Source organism: Lepus europaeus, chromosome 4, assembly GCF_033115175.1.
Source record: "Lepus europaeus isolate LE1 chromosome 4, mLepTim1.pri, whole genome shotgun sequence".
NCBI classification, from domain to species: Eukaryota; Metazoa; Chordata; class Mammalia; order Lagomorpha; family Leporidae; genus Lepus; species Lepus europaeus.
Genome location: NC_084830.1, coordinates 19,351,073 through 19,374,940, shown reverse-complemented (window position 1 = coordinate 19,374,940; position 23,868 = coordinate 19,351,073). Strand labels below are relative to the sequence as shown.

General features: G+C 41.6%; 1 protein-coding gene across 2 annotated transcripts in view; it reads right to left on the bottom strand.

Moving 5' to 3' along the window:
- The window catches only part of ATAD2 (ATPase family AAA domain containing 2), an 82,538-nt gene that overhangs the window by 33,016 nt on the left and 25,654 nt on the right, over window positions 1–23,868 (bottom strand). For both annotated transcript variants that reach the window (XM_062188032.1, XM_062188033.1), the window contains exons 3-11: window positions 23,281–23,330; window positions 22,598–22,763; window positions 22,166–22,268; window positions 21,830–21,917; window positions 19,285–19,449; window positions 18,586–18,703; window positions 8,079–8,186; window positions 3,189–3,297; window positions 1,833–1,948 (exon numbers count right to left, since the gene is read on the bottom strand). In XM_062188032.1, the coding sequence (XP_062044016.1) occupies window positions 1,833–1,948; window positions 3,189–3,297; window positions 8,079–8,186; window positions 18,586–18,703; window positions 19,285–19,449; window positions 21,830–21,917; window positions 22,166–22,268; window positions 22,598–22,763; window positions 23,281–23,330 (1,023 nt within the window). The remainder of the gene's footprint in view (window positions 1–1,832; window positions 1,949–3,188; window positions 3,298–8,078; window positions 8,187–18,585; window positions 18,704–19,284; window positions 19,450–21,829; window positions 21,918–22,165; window positions 22,269–22,597; window positions 22,764–23,280; window positions 23,331–23,868) is intronic.

Genomic DNA, 23,868 nt, shown 5'->3' with positions numbered 1-23,868 from the left:
TTGGGAGGATATACTGATACCATAAAATTAACAGTGATATTGCACAAATAAAACCCTCTACTTGAAATATACTCTTTTAAAAGACTTTATGTATTTGAAAGGCAAGAGTTACACAGACAAAGGCCAAGAGATCATCCATCCACTGGTTCATTCCCAAATGGCTGCAACAGCCAGGGCTAGAACAAGTTGAAGCCAGGGGCCTGAACTCTGTCTGTGGTTCCCATGTGGGTGGCAGGGGCCCAAGCACTTGGGTTGTCTTCAGGTCCTTTCCCATGTGCGTTAGTAGGGAGTTGAACTGGAAGTGTTCATATGGGGTGCTCATAGGAGATGCCAATGTCACAGGCAGTGGCTTAATCTCCTGTACCACAAGGCTGGCCCCAAAAATACTTTCTTTCATCCATTCAACATGCTTATCATATCACCTTGACTTGAATATACGTGCAGTCACACAATTCAATTTTTATGGAAGGAAAATGTGAGTTGTAAAGGAGAAATGAAAAGAAAATTTTGAGAAGCTTACTCTTTTAAGATTCAGTAACATTTTCTAAAATAAAGATTTATTTATTTTATTTGAAAGACACAGTTAGAGAGAGGCAGAGGCAGTGACAGAGAAAGAAAGATCTTCCATCTACTGATATGCTCCCCAAATGGCTGCAACAGCTGGTGCTAGGCCGATCCAGAGCCAGGAGCCAGGAGCCAGGAGCTTCTTCCTGGTCTTCCAAGCAGGTGCAGGGACCCAAGCACTCGGGCCATCTTCTGCTTTCCTAGGCCATGGCAGAGAGCTGGATTAGAAGAGGAGCAGCCAGGACTCTAAATAGCGCCCACATGGGATGCCACACTGCAGGTGGCAGCTTTACCTGCTACACTACAGCACCAGCCCCAGTAATTGATTTTAGGCACATTTCCTTTAAGTGCTAAATTCAATATTAATATCCTTTTGACATATAAAATTACAAAATTTACCTATGTTTAATTTTTTATAATGGAAAAGAAAAAAGTTTATTAACTTTAAAAAGTTCATAAATCAATTTTTCCACACTGGGTGATTCGAGGAGAAAAGCTGAATTAGGAAAATGAATCAGGGAGTAGAATTTTTTTTTTTGACAGGCAGAGTTAGACAATGAGAGAGAGAGAGACAGAGAGAAAGGTCTTCCTTTTTCTGTTGGTTCACCCCCCAAGTGGCTGCTACGGCCGGCGTGTTGCGGCCAGCGCGCTGCACTGATCTGAAGCTAGGAGCCAGGTGCTTCCTCCTGGTCTCCCATGCGGGTGCAGAGTCCAAGGACCTGGGTCATCCTCCACTGCACTCCCGGACCACAGAAGAAAGCTGGACTGGAAGAGGAGCAACTGGGACAGAATCCGGTGCCCCAACCGGGACTAGAACCCAGGGTGCCGGCGCTGCAGGCGGAGGATTAGCCTAGTGAGCCACAGCGCCGGCAGAGGGAGTAGAATTTAAAAATGGATTAAGCAGGAGTTGGCACAGTGGTTAAGGCATTGCTTGGGACAGTTATATCCCATATTACAGTATCTAGGTTTAAGTCCCAGCTTTGCTTTCGATTCCAATTTCCTAGGTGTGCCCTACAGCTGTTTGGGTTCCTGCAACCGTCATGGAAAATCAGGACTGAGTTCCAAATTCCTTGCTTGGCCTGGCCCAGTCCTGGTGGCTGCGGGCACCTGAGGAGTAAACCAGCAGATGGAAGATTTCTCTCTCTCAAATAAAATTAAAACAAATTTTAAAAGTTAAAAACAGGTTACTAATTAAGGTAGAAGAATTGAAAAAAGCAAATGCAGCATAGCACAGATTACAGCTAAAACTAAAAGTATAATTAAATTACCTTGGGGGTTGAATTTTGAATTTTTCAAAAACTTCTGGATAGAGCAATGGAAACACCACCATCTCTTTTAGAGCTGCAATATGATTGGATAAGCCACCAACACTATCAAATCGTACCTGGAAATGGAAATGAATATTGACATTCTTAAGATCTGGAGTGAAAACTAAAATGTTACCTCACTTCTAAACTATATATAACCCACACACTGACAACTGACTAATAGTATCTCAGTGGCCTGAAGATTTTTAAAAAACACATACAGGGGCTAGCATTGTGGCATAACAGGTAAATCTGCCACTTATGATACTGGCATCCCATAAGGGCATGGGTTTGGCTTTGGGTCTCAACTGCTCCACTTCCGATCTAGCTCTCTGCTAATGTGCCTGGAAAAGCACTCAAGGATGGCCCAAGTGTTTGGGCCCCAGCACCCACATGGGAGACCCAGAAGGAACTTCTGGCTCCTGGCTTCAGCTTGGTCCAGCCCTGGCTGTTGTAGCCATTTGGAGAGTGAGACAGAGGGCAGAAGATCTCTCTCTTCCTCTCTGTAACTCTGCCATTCAAACAAATAAATAAATCTTAAAACAAAAAACAAAAACAAACCAAAAAAACCCATGCATGCAAAGGTTCAAGTTTCTCATTTTAAAAGAAGCCAAGAGGTTGGCAGGGGAAGTATCTTTGACAGACATTAAGATGTCTGTGTCCCATATGAGTCTTGGGTTTGATTTCCAGCTCTTGCTCAACATTTAAGCTTCCTGCCACGAAGACCCTGGAAACCAGTAAGTGATGGCTCAAGTGGCTGGGCACTGCCAGCCACATGACAGATCTGGACTGAATTACTAGCTACTGGCTCCAGTCTGGCTTAGTTTGTGGACATCTAGGGAGAGAACCAGCAGATAGGAGCTCTGTTTTCTCAAATTAAAAACAAACCAAGGCCAGCGCCGTGGCTCACTAGGCTAATCCTCCAACTGTGGCGCCAGCACACGAGGTTCTAGTCCCGGTCGGGGCACCGGTTTCTGTTCCGGTTGCCCCTCTTCCAGTCCAGCTCTCTGCTATGGCCCGGGAGTGCAGTGGAGGATGGCCCAAGTGCTTGGGCCCTGCACCTGCATGGGAGACCAGGAGAAGCACCTGGCTCCTGGCTTCAGATCGGCGTAGTGCACAAGCCGCAGCATGCCGCCAGAGTGGCCATTTTGGGGGGTGAACCAACTGAAAAGGAAGACCTTTCTCTCTGTCTCTCTCTCACTGTCCACTCTGCCTGTCAAAACAAACAAACAAACAACAACAAAAAAACACAAAAACACATTGGTTTCTTTCTTAACTTTAAAAGAACAAGCATACGTTTCAGAACAGAGTACTCACTGAAGAATCAAGTTGCATTGGATCAACATCAGCGAGGCTTGCTCCAATTTTCATTCGGTCTTTATAAATTCCTTTTAATTCATCTTTCCGAAAATTTAGTGGGAGGCACCTATTAAAAAAGATACACACATGTCATCTCACCTTCCTGCTCAAATTCCATATTAAAATAATGACATCTTCTTTTAGAATTAAAAAAAAAATTCAATTCAGTTGGAGTGGACCAGCACTGTAGCATAGAAAGTCAAGCCTCTGCCTACAGTGCTGGAATCCCCTATGGGTGCTGGTTCGAGTCCCAGCTGCTCCACTTCCAATCCAGCTCCATGCTAAATGCACCTGGAAAAGCAGTGTAATATGGCCCAAGTGCGTGGGCTCCTGCAATCATGCAGGAGACTGGAAGAACATTCTGGCTCATGGCTTCTGTCTAGCCCTGCACCGGCCATTGTGGCCATCTGGGGAGTGAACCAATGGATGGAAGATCTCTCTCCTCCTCTCTCTGTATTTCTGCCTTTCAAATAAATCAATAAATCTTGGAGAAAAAAGGAGCCTGCACTGTAGCACTGCAGGTAAAGCTGCTCTTGCAGTGCAGGTATGCACATGGGCACCGGTTCGAGTCCTGGGTGCTTCACTTCTGATCCAGCTTTCTGCTATGGCCTAGAAAAGCAGTAAAAGATGGCCCAAGTGCTTGAGCCCCTGCACCTGCATGGGACACCCAGAGGAAACTCATGATTCCTGGCTTCATATCAGCCTACCTCCAGCTGTTGAAGCAATTTGGGGAGTGAACCTGTGAATGGAAGACTTCTATCTCTCTGCCTCGCAAATAAATAATAAATCTTTAAAAAAAATTTTTGGAGAAAAAAGAAACAATGGAAGAAAAAAAGATATAAGCTGAGACAGCAAAAACAGTCACTTGGTTCACATTTAAAAAATTCAATTGGAGCATTCTTAAGACTATTTGCTTCTGGGGCCAGCTGCACTGTGGCTCAGCGGGTTAACACCCTGGCCTGAGGCACCGGCATCCCATGTGGGCGCCGGTTCGGGACCTGGCTGATCCTCTTCCAATCTTGCTCTCTGCTGTGGTCTGGGAAGGCAGTGGAAGATGGCCCAAGTGCTTAGGCCCCTGCACCTGTGTGGGAGACCCAGAAGAAGCTCCTGGCTCCTGATCGGCGCAGCTCTGGCCGTTGCGGCCAATTGAGGAGTGAACCAGTGAATGGAAGACGTCTCTCTCTCTGCGTAACTCTGACTTTCAAATAAATAAATAAACAAATCTTTTTAAAAAATATTATTTGCTTCAATTTCCTCATTTTCTTTACATGTCTAGAAATTAAGTATTAGAAATATTTATATCTGGCCAGCGCCGTGGCTTAACAGGCTAATCCTCCGCCTTGCGGCGCCAGCACACCGGGTTCTAGTTCCGGTTGGGGCGCCGGATTCTATCCGGGTTGCCTCTCTTCCAGGCCAGCTGTCTGCTATGGCCTGGGAGTGCAGTGGAGGATGGCCCAAGTCCTTGGGCCCTGCACCCGCATGGGAGACCAGGAGAAGCACCTGGCTCCTGCCTTCGGATCAGCGCGATGCGCCGGCCGCGGTGGCCATTGGAGGGTGAACCAACGGCAAAAAGGAAGACCTTTCTCTCTGTCTCTCTCTCTCACTATCCACTCTGCCTGTCCAAAAAAAAAAAAAAAAAAAAAGAAAGAAATATTTATATCTGATGAGGCCAGCGCTGTGATGCAGTGGGTTAACGTCTTGGCCTAAAGCGCCGACATCCCGTATGGGCACCGGTTCTAGTCCCGGCTGCTCCTCTTCAGATCCAGCTCTCTGCAAGGCCTGGGAAAGCAGTGGAAGATGACCCAAGTCCTTGGGCTCCTGCACCCACGTAGGAGACCCGGAAGAAGCTCTTGGCTCCTAGCAGTGGATCGGCCCAGCTCCAGCCGTTGTGGCCATCTGGGGGAGTAAACCAGCAGATGGGAGACCTCTCTATCTCTACCTCTCTCTCTAACTCTCTTTCAAATAAACAAATCTTAAAAAAAAAAAAAGGAAATATTTATATCTGAAGTTTTATTACTAAAGTATATGATCAAATAAAAATATCAAGTTATCTAGATGCCAAAAGCACCATTAAAAAGCACCTTCTTTTCCAATCTAGATAACTGCTAATTGTGCACCTGGGAGGCAGCAGATGACAGCTTAGGTACTTGGGTCCCTGTCACCTACTTGGTTAATCCAGATAAACTTTTAGGTTCCTGGCTTCAACCTGGCCCAGCCCTAGTTGTTACTGGTATCTGGGGAATGAACCAGTGGATGGAAGATCTCTCTCTCTCTGCCTCTCAAATAAAATTAAAATTAAGAAATGAAAGCCAAGGCATGGAAGGTTATCTGCCCAACTAGGAAGTGGCAAGACTAGTACAAATACAAGCACACCTGGCACAACTCTGCTGTAATATCTCCCAGCAAAGTATTGTCAATCATCATTTGGAGCCCTATCAATACCCTCAAGCAAGAATACATCCCTAATTTCCCAACTATTTTCTTTTCTTTTCTTTTTTTTTTTTTTTTGACAGGCAGAGTGGACAGTGAGAGAGACAGAGAAAGGTCTTCCTTTGCCGTTGGTTCACCCTCCAATGGCCACCGTGGCCAGCATGCTGCGGCTGGCGCACCGCGCTGATCCGAAGGCAGGAGCCAGGTGCTTCTCCTGGTCTCCCATGGGGAGCAGAGCGCAAGCACTTGGGCCATCCTCCACTGCACTCCCGGGCCATAGCAGAGAGCTTGCCTGGAAGAGGGGCAAGCAGGACAGAATCCGGCGCCCCAACCTGGAATAGAACCCAGTGTGCCAGCGCCGCTAGGCGGAGGATTAGCCTGTTGAGCCACGGCGCCAGCCCAACTATTTTCAAAAGCAATGGGAGCAGGGGGCTGTATTTGGTAAGATAATACTTAGGACACCTGCACCCCCTATCAGAATGCCTGAGTTCAAGTCCTGGATCTGCTTCTGATCCAAGCCTCCTGCTAATGTGCACCCTGGGAGGTAGGAGATGATGGCTCAAGTACTTGGGTCCCTGCCACTCACATGAGATGAGAGACCTGGATTGAGTTCCAGGCTCCTGGCTTCAGCCTGGCCTACTCCTTGTTGTTGCAGGCATTTGAGGGATGTACTAGTGATGGAAAATCTCCATCTCTGCCTTTCAAATAAGTATTAAAAAAAAAAAAAAATACTGCTTTCCCAGAAATCTGATTTGGAAGTGGAGCAGCTAGGACTCAAACCGGCGTCCATAAGGGATGCCGGCACTGTAAGTGGTGGTTTTACCTGCTGCAACACAGCACTGGCCCCCTGCAGTTGTTTTAATGTAGTCAAATATTGGAATAAATAAACTGTAGGTTTCATGAGAGCAGAAGCCATTTCTTAATTTTTGCAAATAGACACTCAATAAATACTTGAGGAGATTAAAAAAAAAAAAACAAAAAACAACAAATCACAGGTATGGTAGGTTGCAAAGAATATATGTAGATAAACCTCGTCATGAAGATAGCTTATGCTAAAGGAAAATCCTTGTACCAGAATGCCTACGCACAGAATGAATGCTACACCTGAACAAGTAAAAGCATACCATGCTCCCTCAAGTAACAATTCCTGCCAACCTCAAACATAACTATTTATTGATGGGACACACTGTGATATTTCGATATATGAATTAAATATATATAAATAATATTATTATATAATAATAAAACTACTACGTAGCAATCTGTCACCTCACACAATCATTTCTTTGTGGTGAGAAAATTCTGAAATATTCAACACAATATTGTTAACCATAAGCCACCGTACTGTGCAGTAACATCATAAGGGATTTATAATATGAAATCTACAATGAAAAATTTTCAACTGCCATTTCTTATGACTATTACCCTTAAATAATTTTCAGAAAAATATAATTCACAGGATCAGATGCACATTTCCACGAATGAAGATCAGAAAAACAAATACAAGTATACAGCTTCTGAATAATCTAACTCACTGCTGTCCCAACAGACATAAAATTCAAGTCACAAATAGAATTTAAAATTTTCTATTAGCCACATTAAACAAATGGAAATTAGGTATTTAATTTATCCTAATAGATCCAAACTAGTATTATTTGAACCCACAATAAAAAAAAAAAAAATTTAAAAACTGAAAAATTTTACCATTCTTTTTCGTGCTGTTTTTGAAATCCAAGTCTGTATTTTATAAAAAACCAGAGTGTGTTGCAACTCAGACCAACTACATTTCAAGTGCTTAATAGCCACATGTGGCAAAGTGTCTACTGTATTGGAAAAGACAGGTCTAACATGATATAACTTAGGTACAAAGAATGGTTGGTTTGTTGTCCCTTCAATCATCAGGTTTCAACAGCTTTGTTAAGCATTATTTCTTGTTCTAAGAGTATTATCAGAATTCAAGCACTGTACATTTATTTATCCAGCTACAACTATAAAATGAGAATAATCCATTGCCTATCTACTTCAAAACTGTTATGAAAAGCAAATGAGTTGGTAAGTGTATTTCCACACACTATGAAGAATTATGAAATAAATCCTTTAATTATCCTTAAGCGTTCCACAGTAAGAATATGTTACTATTATAAGCAGAAAAATATACTTACAGTGAAAAAGTAGCTATTTCTTCAAGGCATTATGCATCTTTTTGGACTACATAAAGTCTCAGCATAAAATCATAACCAGATGTTCTTACCTATTATTTGTTTCAACTGCAGACATTTTAACAAGACACTATACTGGTTTGTATATTAACCTTTTAAATCAGTCAAGCTTTATCCATTTACAAATTATTCTTTTTCCTCACTATTTTTTAAAATAAAGATAGCTGTTAGTTTAAAAGAGGAAATTAATGGCACTCACCTATTAATGGCTCTATTACGGCTCCTTTTTCTTCGCCTCTCAAATTGTTGTTCATCTTCAGAAGAGGAAGATGAAGTAGAGTCACTACTGTGGATTGCATGCCTTCTCCTAGAATAAAGTGGAAAACTGAAATGATGATGAGGGAAGGCAGGATTTTTCTCAACCAGACTTAAAGATGCACACCTAATGATCCAAAAAGGATTATCATAAAATTAATATTTGCTGAAACACCAAAGTAAACTGTTGGTTCAATCTTCGGGGGTTAAAAAAAAAAAAAAAGACTGTTATTCTCAGAGAGAAAAGGTATTAATAACACTTGGGACTATAATTTAAAACATATTTTCAGGAGTCAGCATTGTGGTACAGCAAGCTCAACTGCTACCTGCAACTCCGGCATCCCATGTCAAAGCACTGTTTCAAGTCCCTGCTGTTCTGCTTCCAACCCCAGCTTCCTGCTAACACACTAGGGAAGGCAGCTGCTACCCATGTGGGAGACCCTGAAGCAGTTCCTGGCTCATAGTTCAGGCTTGGCCCATCCATGGCAGTTGTAGCCATTTGGGGAGTGAATCATTGTATGGATCACACACTCTCTGTAATTTCCTCTCAAATAAATAAATAAATAAATCTTTAACATACACATTTTTTTTTTTTTGACAGGTAGACAGTGAGAGAGAGAGACAGAGAGAGTTACAGACAGTGAGAGACAGAGAGAAAAGTCTTCCTTCCGTTGGTTCACTCCCCTAATGGCCGCTACCGCTAGCGCTGCGCCGATCCAAAGCCAGGAGCTAGGTGCTTCCTCCTGGTCTCCCATGGGGGTGCAGGGACCCAAGCACTTGGGCCATCCTCTGCTGTCATCCCAGGCCACAGCAGAGAGCTGAACTGGAAGAGGAGCAACCGGGACTAGTACACAGTGCCCCAACCGGGACTAGAACCCAGGGTGCCAGCGCCACAGGCGGAGGATTAGCCTAGTGAGCCACGGCGCCAGCCAATACACATATTTTCAATATAATAATATATGTATTTTCACATTTAGGAGAAACCACGAATTTTGAAATGTCAACTTTAAAAGGATTTTAATATGTAAAAAGAGTATTTTTATACATCAGGAAAGCTTTTTAAAAATTGCTGAGAAACAGTGAAAAACAAGATGGCCTTTTATCTATTTGGAGTATACCAATAACCATGAATTTTCAACTTTTAATAGCTGTATAAATGTGGATGAGTCACCCATCCCATAGTTTTCTTACTCAGAAAAGATGAAAATACTATCAAATTCTTAGCTGGCTGGTAAGATACCACGTGCTACATGCACACCAAAAATGTCTTAATCACTCCCATCTTTGGATAGTTGCAAAAGACAGGAAAAATAATCTGGTTGAGAAAAATCTTTAAGTATTTTATTAACTCAGAGTTTAGAACTTTTCCTGGGGCCAGTGCTGTGGTGTAGCGGGTAGAGCCGCTGCCTGCGGTGCTGACATCCCATATGGGCACCAGACCTGGTTGTTCTACTTCCAATCTAGCTCCCTGTTGTGGCCTGGGAAAGCAGTAGATGGTCCAAGTCCTTGGGCCCCTGCACCCATGTGGGAGACCAGAAGAAGCTCCTGGCTTCAGATCGGCTCAGCTCCAGCCATTGCAGCCATCTGGGGAATGAACCATTGGATGAAGACCTCTCTCTGCTTCTCTGTAACTCTGCCTTTCAAATCAATCAATCAATCAATCAATCAATCTTTAAAAAAAAAAAGAACTTTTCCTGAGTCACAGTGTCAATAGGCATTTCCAAAAAAAACACAAAAGGTTCAAAAGATCTCTGTGAATGAGATCCCAGTGCAAAGAACAGGCCATCAAAGAAGGAGGTACCTTTCTCTGAAGGGAGAACTTCTACTTTGACTATGACCTTGTCTAAATAAGATCAGAGTTGGCGAACTCAAGAGGTTTCCATAGCCTTGGCAACTCATGACAAGAGCCTAGGGTGATTACTGACGCCATAAATAAGAGTGTCAACTATTAAATCAATAACAGGAGCCACTGTGCACTTACTCCCCATGTAGGATCTCTGTCCTTAATATGTTGTACTATGTGAATTAACAGTATAACTAGTACTCAAACAGTACTTTACATTTTGAGTTTCTGTATGGGTGCAAACTGTTGAAATCTTTGTTTAGTATACACTAAGTTGATCTTCTGTATATAAAGATAATTGAAAGTGGAAAAAAAAGTCTATTATCTGCTATGTAGGTCTTAAAATCTCACCAACAGGCTGAAAAGCCTGTGAGATCATTTTAGGCACGGAAAGTCAGGACTCTGTGGCAAAAAATATCCTACATGAAGGATCCCTGTGAGACCTCAATGGAAATAAAGAATCATCAAAGAAGGATGTACTCTTCTCTGAAGGGAGAACATCCACTTTGCTTATGGCCATGTCCAAATACCAATGGAGTCTATGGTCACAGAAGGCTTCCACAGCCTTGGCAGCCCACGGCAAGAGCCTCGGGTGATCACTGACATCACAAATAAGAGTGTTAATTTTTAAAGGAACAACAGAAGTTACTGTACACTTACTCCCCATATAGGACCTCCGTCTATGAGTTGTACTATGAGAATCAACTGCAAATCTTGTTCCCAAACTGTACTCTATGTTGTGTGTGTGCATCGGTGCAAATTGTTGAAGTCTATGCTTAGCATAGAGTTGGTCCTCTGTATATAAAGTCAAACTACAAATGAAGCATAATGAAGAAGGAGATGGGAGAGGGAGAGGGAGAGGAAGGTGGATGGGAGTTGGGGGTGGGGTTGTGAAAAAGAACCAATGTATCCCTAAATTTATATCTATGAAAAATACACTCATTAAATTTAAAAAATTTTCATACCAAAAACTGAAGCCATTATTCCATTCTATACTTTAGCAGCAAAAACATGACCTAAAATGGCACACAGCCTCTATCTGTCTCACGATGATTATTTGCATGTTTTACTAGGGAATTTTTAATATAATTGCTGCACAGTGCTGGCTCAGACATTGCTAGAGATGTTAATGTTACCTACCACCTATGTTGCATGTTACCTTTGTAAATCCATCCAAAGATATGGCTGCAAGGGTGTTGTATAGAGCACTGGGATACACAGAAATAAATGAGAAAATAATCTGCCCAGCTGCCTACCCAAACATCCATTTATTTAAAAAGCAGAGATAGAGATCATTCACCTGCTGATTCATTCCCCCAAAATGACCACAATAGCCAAGGCTGGACCAGACTGTATGTAGCCAGGAGACTGAACTCTACCCTGGTCTTCTGCCTGGGTGGCAAGCACCCAAGCAGTTACCAAGATCATTTTTGATCAGCCTGAAACAAAACTATTCAGTGCATGTTTGCAATTTCACATGACCCATTGACTTATTTAATATTACTATTAATATTATAAATAGACTAAAGTACTCCCCAAATCATGTGAATTCACTAAGTATTCACACAATTTAAAAACTTTGGACAAGTACAGTAGTAAACTCATTTTATAGTCAGGGTCAACAAGGCTCATCGGTTAAATAGCTTGTATAAAATATCAGTCATCGGGGCTGGCGCTGTGGCGTAGTGGGTAAAGCTGCTGCCAGCAGTGCCTGCATCTCACATGGCGCTGTTCATGTCCAGCTGTTCCACTTCATTCAGCTCTCCGCAATAGCCTGGGAAAGCAGAAGACGGCCCAAGCAAGTGGGGCCCTGCACCCAAGTGGGAGACCCGGATGAAGCTCCTGGCTTCAGCTCTGGCCGTTGCGGCCATTTGTGGAGTGAACCGCTCTCTCAGCCTTTCCTCTGTGTGACTCTGACTTTCAAATAAATAAATAAATCTTTAAAAAACAAAAACAAAACATCATTCATTGATGGTGCCAGAATTCAATCCTATGTCTATTCCAAAAACCACATTCTGGGTCTGGTGTGGTGCAGCGGGTTAAGCCACTGCTCGGGACAATAATGGTTTGAGTTACGGCTATTCTGCTTCCAATTCAGCTTCCTGTTAATGCATCCTGAGAGGCAGTAGATGAGAGCTGAAGTGCTTGGGCTTCAGCCAACAACATGGAAGACTTGGATAGAGTACCCAGCTCCTGGCTTCATTCTGGCTCAGTCAAGGCTGTTATGGACAAGTGGGGAATGAACCAACAGATGAAAGATCTACTTGTCTCTGTTGCTGTGCCTTTCAAACAGAAAAATAAGCAATAAATAAACACCCACCACATCGTATACACTACCACATTGGTGATTTCTAGTTTTCTTTCACAAATCAAAATTATAAGCAAACAATACAAAACCCGTGGATCAACATAAGGTTTCCAAAGTTTTTACCTGCAAAGTAGAAATTATTTTGAACAATCAAAACTATGGATAGAACAGCAAACACACAGCACTTAACATATGCCACAAACTGTTTTAAATTCTTAATATGTCTGACTTAACTAATTTTTATAATGCTTTGAGATAGGTGCTATTATTGCCATTCTATAGATCAAAAGACTGCACACAGAGGTATAGTAACTTGCCCAAGGTCACTCAAATGGTAGAGTTGAGCTGTGAATGTAGCTAATCTTAGTCACAGCAATTATTCTATACTAACGCAAGATTATTGGGGTCAGCACTGTGGCATAGCGGGTTAACGCCCTGGTCTGAAGCGCCGGCATCCCACATGGACGCTGGTTCTAGTCCCGGCTCCTCCTCTTCAGATCCAGTTCTCTGCTATGGCCTGGGAAAGCAGCAGAAGATGGCCCAAGTCCTTGGGCCCCTGCACCCACGTGTGAGACCCAGAAGAATCTCCTAGCTCCTGGCTTCAGATTGGCGCAGCTCCAGCCATTGAGACCAATTGGGGAGTGAACCATTGGATGGAAGACCTCTCTCTCCCTTCTCCTCTCTCTTTGTAACTCTTTCAAACAAATAAATAACTCTTAAAAAAAAAAAAAAAAAGACTATTTATTCACTTTTTAAAAGATTTCCTAAATGAAGCTCCAGGGGCCGGCGCCATAGCTCACTTGGTTAATCCTCCATCTGTGGCACCGGCATCCCATGTGGGCACTGGGTTCTAGTCCAGCTCTCTGCTGGGCCAGGGAAGGCAGCGGATGATGGCCCAAGTGCACCCATGTGTGAGACCAGGAAGAAGCACCTGGCTCCTGGTTTCGGATTGGCATAGCTCTGGCCATGCCAGCCATTTGGGGGATGAAGGAAGACCTTTCTCTCTCTCACTGTCTAACTCTATCAAATAAATTAAAAAAAAAAAAAAAAAAAAAAAAAAGTTCTGCATCCACTCATATTTCCCCCCACTTTACTAAAAATCAGTGAAAAATTTGGCATGGACAAGAACTAGACCAGCATTTTAAAACTAACCAAAATTTCAACTTCTTGCCTATTTTAATTCTTTGACAACAAATAAGCATTTTGGAATATTGGTAAAGTAACTGCTTTGTTATCTTACTGTGCAAAGAAACTAGGTTTGTTCCAAAAACTGCAGACTGGAGCAAAAAAATAAACTTGACATTACTAAAGGTTAAGAACCATTAATTAGGCAGAGAATTCTGCTTAACAGCAGCATTCCTGGAGTTAACCCTTTGTAAGTCTGTCAACAGACCACTGGAAGATCCTGCAGCTTGGTTATGAGGGTTCTTAACCATTTGCCATAGATACTAAGATCAATATTCAATGATTTTTTTTTTGGGGGGGGGAGGGGGACAGGCAGAGTTAGACAGTGAGAGAGAGAGAGAGAGACAGAGAGAAAAGTCTTCCTTCCGTTGGTTCACTCCCCAAATGGCTACTACGGCTGGTACGTTGCACCGATCCGAAGCCAGAAGCTTTTCCTGGTCTCCCACACGGGTGCAGGAGCCCAAACACTTGGGCCATCCTCCACTGCCTTTCTGGGCCACAGCAGAGAGCTGGAATGGAAGAGGAGCAACCGGGACTAGAACCTGGTGCCCCATCCAGGACTAGAATCTGGGGTACCGGCACTGCAGACGGAGGATTATCCTAGTGAGCCGTGGCGCCGACCTCAAATGATTCTTTGGATATATACATCGTTTCCATGCCTCAGTAGTGGAAGCATGAGGTATAAACAGAAGCTGGCCACTTAAGAAAAAGTAGAAATTTATTACATTAAAGTTGTTCAAAGGGACTGAGATATTCTTGAAGCTTTTGCAATAATTAAAAAGTAAATGATTACATTAAAAGCTCACCTAATAACAATGGTAAGAACATGGAGAATTTAGGACTCTCATATGCTATTTGAGTGACTGTAAAATGGAGCATCCTGTTTGGAAAACAATTTGGTAATTCAAGGAAACATTAAACACAGAGTTAGCATCAGACTCAACAATTCTACTCCTAAGGATATATCCACGAGAAATGAAAACATACAGGGACACTTCAAAATGTTCACAGAAAAATGGAATTAAGATAAGTTTATTTTGGTCCAAAAAAGTTTTGAAATCCATGGCTATTTGTTTTTCATTATATGCAATTTCTGTGAGTATTCTGAACATATTTTGTATTAGTACACTTTTCCTGACTACAAGTACATATGTGAAGGAAATGTTTTAAAAGCTGGTGGTCTCATTGGTCTGGCAACAGATGAGGGTAGTGGATAGTAGAATATAAGCAGAGAGAGGATCGAATGGAAAGCCAGGAAGCAGAGACAGACAGCAGGACTTCAACCAATTCAAGGTATCATGATCACAGGGGCCCTACCCTAACAACCCAATCCAATTTGATCACACTTTTTCTAATTTTTATTTATTTATTTTTAAAAGATTTATTTATTTGAAAGGCAGAGACAGGAGGAGAGACATCTGCTGCTTCACTACCTAAATGGCTGCAATGGTCCCAGCTGGGCCAGGCTGAAGCCAGAAGCCAGGAGCTTCAACCGGGTCTCCCACGTGGTTGCAAGGACCCAAACTTGGGCCATCCTCTGCTGCCTTCTCAGGCACTAGCAGAGAGCTGGATGGGAAGTGGAGCAAATGGAACTTGAACCAACACCTATATGGGATGCCAGTGCTACAGGCAGTGGCTTAACCCACTGCACCACAATGCCATCCCCTCTCTTGTCTTAATTCTAAAATTTATTTATTTGAGGGACTGGTGCTGTGCCACAGTATGTTAGTCCTCCACCTGTGGCACCAGCATCCCATATAGGCACCAGTTCTAGTCTCAGCTGCTCCACTTCCCATCCAGCTCTCTGCTATGGCCTGGGAAAGCAGAAAATGGCCCAAGCCTTGGGCCCCTGCACCCATGTGGGAGACCTGACAGAAGCTCTGGGCTCCTGGTTTTAGATCAGTCCAACTCTAGCCACTGCGGCCATTTGGGGAGTGAACCAGAAAATGGAAGACCTTTCTCTCTGTCTCTCCCTCTCACTGTAAACTCTACCTCTCAAATAAATAAATAAAAACTCTTTAAAAATTTATTTATTTAAAAGCAGAGAGACAGGCAGAGCAACAGAGAAAGATTCTCCATCTGCTGGTTCATCCACAAATGCCCACCACAGACAAGACTGGGCCAGGCCAAATTCAGAGCCAGAACTCTGGTTTCCTTCGAGGGTATCAAGGGTATCGAGGGTATCACATTACCTGCTGCCTCCCAGGGTGTGCATTAGCAGGAAGCTGAAGCACAAAGAGCTGGGAATCAAATCCATGCACTCTGATATGGGATGCAAGCATCCCAGAGTGTCTTAACTGCTGTAAGAATTCCCATCAGTTTTTGAAGCTCTCTCATATATTCACATAAAAACTGGTAAGCAAATGTTCACAATAGTATTATTCTTAACATCCAAAGTAGAAGTTCAAATGTCCAATGATATTGTTATTTCGCAACAGAAAAGAATGAAATACTGATAGATGAAATAAAACTGTTAAATCCTGGAAATGCTGTATTAAGTGAAACCAGTCATAAGAGAATCAACTTACATGAAATACGCAGAAGAGGTAAATCTATAGACAGAATATAGATTGATGTTTGCTTAGGGCTGGGGGAATGGAAACATTGGAGGATGATGAATTTCTGAGGTGATGAAAATGTTTTACAACTGTGGTAATAGTTATACAACTCTGTGAATATACTAAAAGTCACTGAATTATATACTTTAGATGGGCTAACTGTATGGTATGTGAATTATATCTCAAGAATGCTTTACAAAAACATCTAAGGAAGTTATCAAGCCAAAGAAAAGTCATCAAGTCAATGTGACTCAGGGGATAGCTAACATCTCTTAGTTCATACTTCAATTTAAATGTGTCAGGATTTTCCGTTAGTCTATGAGACCCAAGGGCAGGAATCTTGCACTAGTCATTTGTATACCCGTCATGCCTGGCACATCAGAATGTGAATCAGAAAGGGAATAAAAATTCAGTACCTAAAAGTGATTCAACCAGTGAGACATTTCACAGGGAAAGACTGGACACTGAACCAAAAGTGGAAATTTATGAGCACCAAAGGGAAAACAAACCCCACCCTCTGGCAAGATACATTATAGTACAATCAGCAAGTATGCTACTTCCAGAAGCATAAATACGTTAAAGATTGAAGAAGAAATTAAATCTCCAATTATAACTGCCAGCCTACTCTGCTGGATCATACAGAAGCCCCCCCTTGAGTCAGGTAACCAGGACAGCTGCCCTGGCCCCAAGCTTAGTGGTGGTGTGGACTTGAGAGAACACTATACTTTCCTCTTCTTTCTGAAGACCATTACATTTCACTACCAAAAGACAAGTCTTTAACAATATTCTACAGAGTCAATAAGAATACTGACAAAGGGCCTCCTTTCAAACACAACTGATCCTGGAAAAGTCCTGACACATGAGTTTGCCTTCCTGATCCTCCATCCTTCTGTGCCATGGTCATGTGAAATGGGATAATGGAATAAGAAATCTAGAATGTACACTTGTGATTCTGACAATCAATTAAAAGACCAAGGAATGTAAATATTTATTTTCCTAAAAGAGATCCATCTTCAGCACTTCCAAAGGTATTGCCTCCCAAAGCATGATGAGATAATGTTTCTTCGAAGCAAGAACAGTTCAAATAATTGAAATCTCCTAAGATTCAGTCTTAATTCTTTTTTTTATTTTAATTTATTTGACAGGTAGAGGTACAGTGAGAGAGACAGAAAGAAAGATCTTCTTTCCGTTGGTTCACTCCCCAAATGGCTGCAATGGCCGGAGCTGCACCCGATCCGAAGCCAGGAGCCAGGTGCTGCCTCCTGGTCTTCCATGCGGGTGCAGGGGCCCAAGCACTTGGGCCATCCTCCACTGCTATCCCAGGCCACAGCAGAGAGTTGCACCGGAAGAGGAGCAACTGAGACTAGAACCGGCACCCACATGGGATGCCGGCACCATAGGCAGAGGATTAACCCAGTGTGCCACGGGGCTGGCCCCCAGTCTTAATTCTGACAGATTAATAGTACTGGGAAAAAGGTACCCTTCCCCATCCCAATTTTTCCTTAGCTTCTCTTAATTATAAATTATCTTATGCTATGATCCTGACTGCTCCAATATATCAGAAAATCTTTCATCACTCAAGAGAATGAGGAATTATCAAGAATTATTGCTTTGGACTTACAGTTGACAGAGAAGAACAACTATTGGCAAATAGAAGGAAAAGGAACCCACAAATAATTTAAGTGAATGTCTCTTGAAAAAGAAAAGAATTATAAAACAGATCCAGTATAGTTTAGCCACTCTAGAAGCTTTGTAACTTAGAATATTTGACACGGTACGAAAATATGTTCATGATAGTATGGAAAGATAATACTGAGCCCATACTAACTTAATGTGAACATTAAATGAAACAATCTATGTAAGAATACTTAACACAGAGGTAGAAATACAGTATACACTGAAATCAGTGGTCGCTGTGTTACTAAAGCATAGAACAATGCCTTGACATGGTAGTTACCAACACTATTAGTATAAGCACAAGTAAAATCTCGTCACTGGTATTAGGAATTAGAGCAGTAACAGGAAAGAATTCAAGCATTCTCTCCTAACATATTTTACACTTGATCTTAGCCAAAAGATCAAGAAGTGATTCCCTTTTTTTTTTTTTTTTTTTGACAGGCAGAGTGGACAGTGAGAGAGACAGAGAGAAAAGAGAAAGGTCTTCCTTTGCCGTTGGTTCACCCTCCAATGGCCGCCGCGGCCGGCATGCTGTGGCCGGCGCACCGCGCTAATCCGAAGGCAGGAGCCAGGTGCTTCTCCTGGTCTCTCATGCGGGTGCAGGGCCCAAGCACTTGGGACATCCTCCACTGCACTCCCGGGCCATAGCAGAGAGCTGGCCTGGAAGAGGGGCAACCAGGACAGGATCCGGCGCCCCGACTGGGACTAGAACCTGGTGTGCCAGCGCCGCTAGGTGGAGGATTAGCCTGTTGAGCCACGGCGCCGGCCAAGAAGTGATTCCTAACATATTCTAGCACATCGAATTCAAAGACTCCAGAATCCTGTCCCAATATAACTACAATTATGTTGTCATAAATCAAACACTATCTTAGAACCAAACCTGTTCATTCGTTTACAATAAGGGCTTCTTGGTCCCGCAGAAGATAATCGATATCTTGGTCTTGCAGGAGAAGTTGGGCCACTATAAAATATGTTGGGCTTCCTCTGGTGACGAGGTTCTAAAAAAGGAAGCATATATGACATATAAATATGTACGAAGATAATTCTGCTCATTTTAAATGCTTACAAAAGGTGCTGCCTTACAAGAAAGTACTAGTAAATATTTGCTGTAGACTATTTTACTATTCATGCTGTTACATCATATTGGTACATACTGAAAATATGTACCAGACATCAACCAACCAAAATCTACACTTGTTACAACCAACCATCATGATTGTACAAATGACTATCAGGGAATTGTCAGTCCTATGTAAAATGTTCACAAATATTAAAGTACAATGTTAACAAAAATCAAAATCCTTTATATACTAACTAGAGAAATAAGTAGAAAGCTGTGCAATCTAAATAAAGACAAATATGAAATTTCCAAATAGCGAATTATTTGCCTTGGTCAAGACTAACATTTACCTCTTTGGAAGAAATGACTTATTGCAAATTTAGGATAAGTTAAAACAGTTGTGAGTATTCAATGAAACAAAAACATGAAAATACCAAAAAAACAAAACAAAAAACAAAGAGACTGGATGATAAAGCTAAGATAACAACATCTTCTGGAAAAAACATGTATAGCACTCACTTTCCAATGGAGCCTGGTAGTAAACAGTAGCTTTTCTCTGTCTAAGATAGTATCGTTTCTGATTATCTTCTTCTCCATCGTCTTCATCTTCATCATCATCATCTTCATCTTCATCTTCATCATCTTCACCATCATCTTCTTGATCTTCACCCTCTTCAGATGATTCTACAATTAAGAAACATTTCTAGAAAGAAACTCACCAAAATGCTAACAATTTTTATATAGGGGAGTTGAGAGGAAAAGAGAGCCTCCCTTTTTAAATTTATCGACTTTTAAATACTTCACAGAAAAGAACTTGTAACACTTTTGATAGATTAAATAGGATTTTTCAAAATGGTAAAGTTATAGAATTAAAAATAACTTAGAGTCTGCTTGTGTTCAGCTTCTGGCTCTGGTTCCTGATTCTAGCTTCCTGCCAATGGCTCAGATAATTGGGTTCTTGCCACCCACATGGGCAACCTAAACTGTGCTCCCAGCTCCCAGCTTCAGCCATGGCCCAGACCCACCTGTTTTGAGTATCTCGGGAGTGAGCCAGTGAACAGGATCTATTTTACCCTATCACTCTCTCAAAAACATAAAAATTAAATTAATTAATTAATTAATTAGAAGACCTCCAAGTGGTGGGCATTTGGTGTAGCAATTAAGCCAAAATGCAAAATAGCATCTCACTTTCCAGAGATCACTTGTCCTAGACTTCAAACATTTCAAATACAAGTGAGAACAAGAAAGTGAACCAATGAAAGTTCAGAGAACCATCACAATATATTTCAGTAAGTACAATTAAAAAAAAAAAAAAAAAAAAAAAAAGATGCCGTTTGAGTCTATGGCCATACTACCCCGAATGTGCCGATCTTGCCTTTTCTTGGAAGATGCCATTGAGGGGCCCGTGTTGTGGCACAGTGGGTCGAGCCACCACCTCCAACACTGGCGTCCCAAACATGCAATGGTTCATGTCCCAGCTGCTTTGTTTCTTATCCATCTAGTACCCTGCTAATGTGCCTGAGAAAGCAGGGGAGGGTGGCCCAAGTATTTGGGTCCTGGCACCCACAAGGAAGACCTGGTAGAAGCACCTGGCTTATGCCCAGCACAGCCCAGGCTGTTGCGGTCATTTGGGGTATGAATCAATGGATGGAAGAGCTCTTTAAATGTTTAAAACAAAACACACACACACACACACACGGATGCCATGTGGGATGTCCACACTCCATAACAGAGTAGGTCCTGGCTCTGCTCCAGATTCCAGCTTCCTGCTCTTGTGCATCCTAAGAAGCAACAGATAACTGCTGACGTAGTCGGGTCCCTGCCACCCACAAAAGAAACCTGGATTCAGTTCCTGGCTCTTGGCTTCAGCCTGTCTCACCCCTGACTGTTATGAACATTTGGGTAGGAAACCAGGCAAATAGGAGGTTTCTCTTTCCTACTCTTTGCCTTTCAAATAAGTAAAAAACAATTAAAACAAAAATCAGAAGGAAAAAAGTAGAGAAAAAAGATTGAAGCCTACTTTTAATAAGTACCAAACAAAAATTTACAGTGTTCCTGTAAATCCTATTAATACACTTAAACTTCCAAGTTAATTTAACATGTTGACAAGTTTTAAGACAGCCTCACTTAGCTTGTGTTTAAAAATTGTTTTCTCGCCGGCGCCGCGGCTCACTAGGCTAATCCTCCGCCTTGCGGCGCCGGCACACCGGGTTCTAGTCCCGGTCGGGGCACCGATCCTGTCCCGGTTGCCCCTCTTCCAGGCCAGCTCTCTGCTGTGGCCAGGGAGTGCAGTGGAGGATGGCCCAAGTGCTTGGGTGCTGCACCCCATGGGAGACCAGGAGAAGCACCTGGCTCCTGCCATCGGATCAGCGCGGTGCGCCGGCCGCAGCACGCTACCGCGGCGGCCATTGGAGGGTGAACCAACGGCAAAAGGAAGACCTTTCTCTCTGTCTCTCTCTCTCTCACTGTCCACTCTGCCTGTCAAAAATTTAAAAAAAAAAAAAAATTGTTTTCTCTATTCCTGACTTTTAAATAAATATTTTATAAAGATTTATGTTATTCGAATGGCAGTTAGAAAGAGAGGGAGGGAGAGGAAAGGAGGGAAGGATCTTCTATCTACTGGGTTCACTCCCCAAATGGCTACAACAGTCAGGGGTAGGCCAGGCCAAAGCCAAGAGCCAGGAACTCTACCCAGGTTTCCCATATGAGTGGCAGAGACCCACGCACTTTGGCCATCTTCCATCACTTTCCCAAGCACATTAACAGGGAGCTAGATCAGAAGTAGAGCAGCCAGACTTTAACTGGTGCTAATATGGGATTGCCACCATTGTAGGTAGCATCTTAACCTTCTGCACCACAAAGCTGGGCCCGACTTTTATGTTTTAAACTTTAGTATATTTCCCAAACATATTATTCATTTAAGCTCTCTTATCCCTATTTTATCTTTTAAATTATGACCAGTCCCCTGATCTCAAACTTCCATAAATGTCATAGCTTCTAAATAGATTTCCTACAAAATAAAAATTAAATTCAAATACTGAAGACAAAATGAGAAAGGACTAACCCACACTGCCTTCTTGATTATCAGTTGTTTCTTCATCAGCTCTTTGAATACTTTTTTGTTTTCCTCTTGTATACACATTAAGATTGTCCTAAAAATATTTAGATAAAAGAAATAAACATTATATATATTTATAAACTCAGAATGATCTTCCAGTCTTGCTTAAAATGAAGGTATTTCCAGACATAAACTCTTATAACTCTAGTAATAACTAGTGACTGATCATACAAATGCTAGACAAAGTGATTAATAATTTTACCACTATATTATGATATACTAAATTATATTAATTGTATGGAGAAAGAATGAATTGGGAGATTAATGGAAGAAAATATTTACTTCTGTTGCTTCATCATATACTCTTAAGTCTTCAAGTTCTCTCATTCTCTGTCTTCTCATCTTTTTCATATCATCCATTTTTTGAAGTACAGCTTCAGCAGTGCTTTAAAAAAATTGATACAAACATCAGGTTAAATTTCAAAACAGATTCTTAAAAATCAAACACATTAAAATTTTTCCTTCCATTGTAATCTTTTGGTGTTACAGTTTTACAATAAGCACTGATTTACTGTGTAAACATATTATAAAAATTCTTCACAAGAACTTAAACACATATATAGAGCTATCACAAAGATTTATAAAAACCACTCTGTCTTATGCTTTAAACAAACTGAATGCAGTAAATATTCAGGCTGATCAAAAATTTTGATCCTTTCCTAACAGAAACATTTTGGCAGGTAAGTCATATTTACCTAAGGAATTTTTACTCACTTTGTTATAAGTTTGTCAAATAGCACAGACTGGTTCACAGTACCATAACGACTTCTAATCCTACAACTGCGACGAACTTCAACATCACCATTCTCTTCATGCAAGTGTTCTGTAGTTTGAACAATGTTTCTAGTCCTCAAAGATCTAGTAACTGGAATCACTTTGTCTTCACAGATGTGCACAAAAAAAGAATCAAAATAATAATATTTACAAAACTCTTCCAAAAGGAACAACTGAATAATTATACTTTCATATAACAAAATTACAGTATCTTAAGCTTATGGATTTTGAAAACAAAAATAGTTACAACACACATCTAACAGAGGATCAGCCTTTCTACTCCCAAGGAAAAGAAGGTATGTGACACAAAGCCTTATACAGAAATGTTCAAAGTAGTTAGTGGTCACACATAAACTGGGGTTTGTGTGTGTGGCAGAAAGTGAGGACAGTAGCTGTGAAGAGCCAGGAAAGAATATAAACTACCCTCAAGTTACTTTTGGAGGAGCTAGTTAATTGCATTATCTTACTGTGGTGATGATTTCATGGTATAAACTTATGTATATACTATATCAAAACCTAACAAACTATACACATTATATAAAATTGATTGTATAAGGATATAATAATCAAACAAAAATACTAATTACACATTTAATAAATAAAATGTCATTAACATTACTTACCTTCTTTGCACTCCTCTTTTTTTTTATCAGCCTGCTGCCTAGCCAACTGCCTACAAGAAAAATGTATTAAATAATTGACATTTTAAATTCCACGTTTCATAATACTACAAATGAAGACAAAGTTACATTAGCCTAGAAAGTAAATTCTGCATTGTTTAAAAGTACCGAAAATATAGGCTCAGAATATTTATGCTTATGGAGTACAGCTCAACAGTCAAAAAACTGTTTTTTCCTAAATCTGTACATATGAAATACACGAAGCTCATATAACTTAAAAAAAAAAAAACAAACTCAAAACAGAGTTGATATTCGCCTTAACTGACTTAATAAAAGCAAAGTATCACACTTGAAACAACAAATGAAAATCTTGGGGCCGGCACTGTGGCACAGCTGGTTAAACCCCTGGCATGAAGCACTGGTATCCCATATGGGCGCCGGTTCTAGTCCTCGCTGCTCCATTTCTGATCCAGCTCTCTGCTATGGCCTGGGAAAGCAGTAGAAGATGGCCCAAGTGCTTGGGCCCCTGCACCCATGTGGGAAACCCAGAAGCTGCTCCTGGCTCGTGGCTTCAGATCTGGGGCAGCTCTA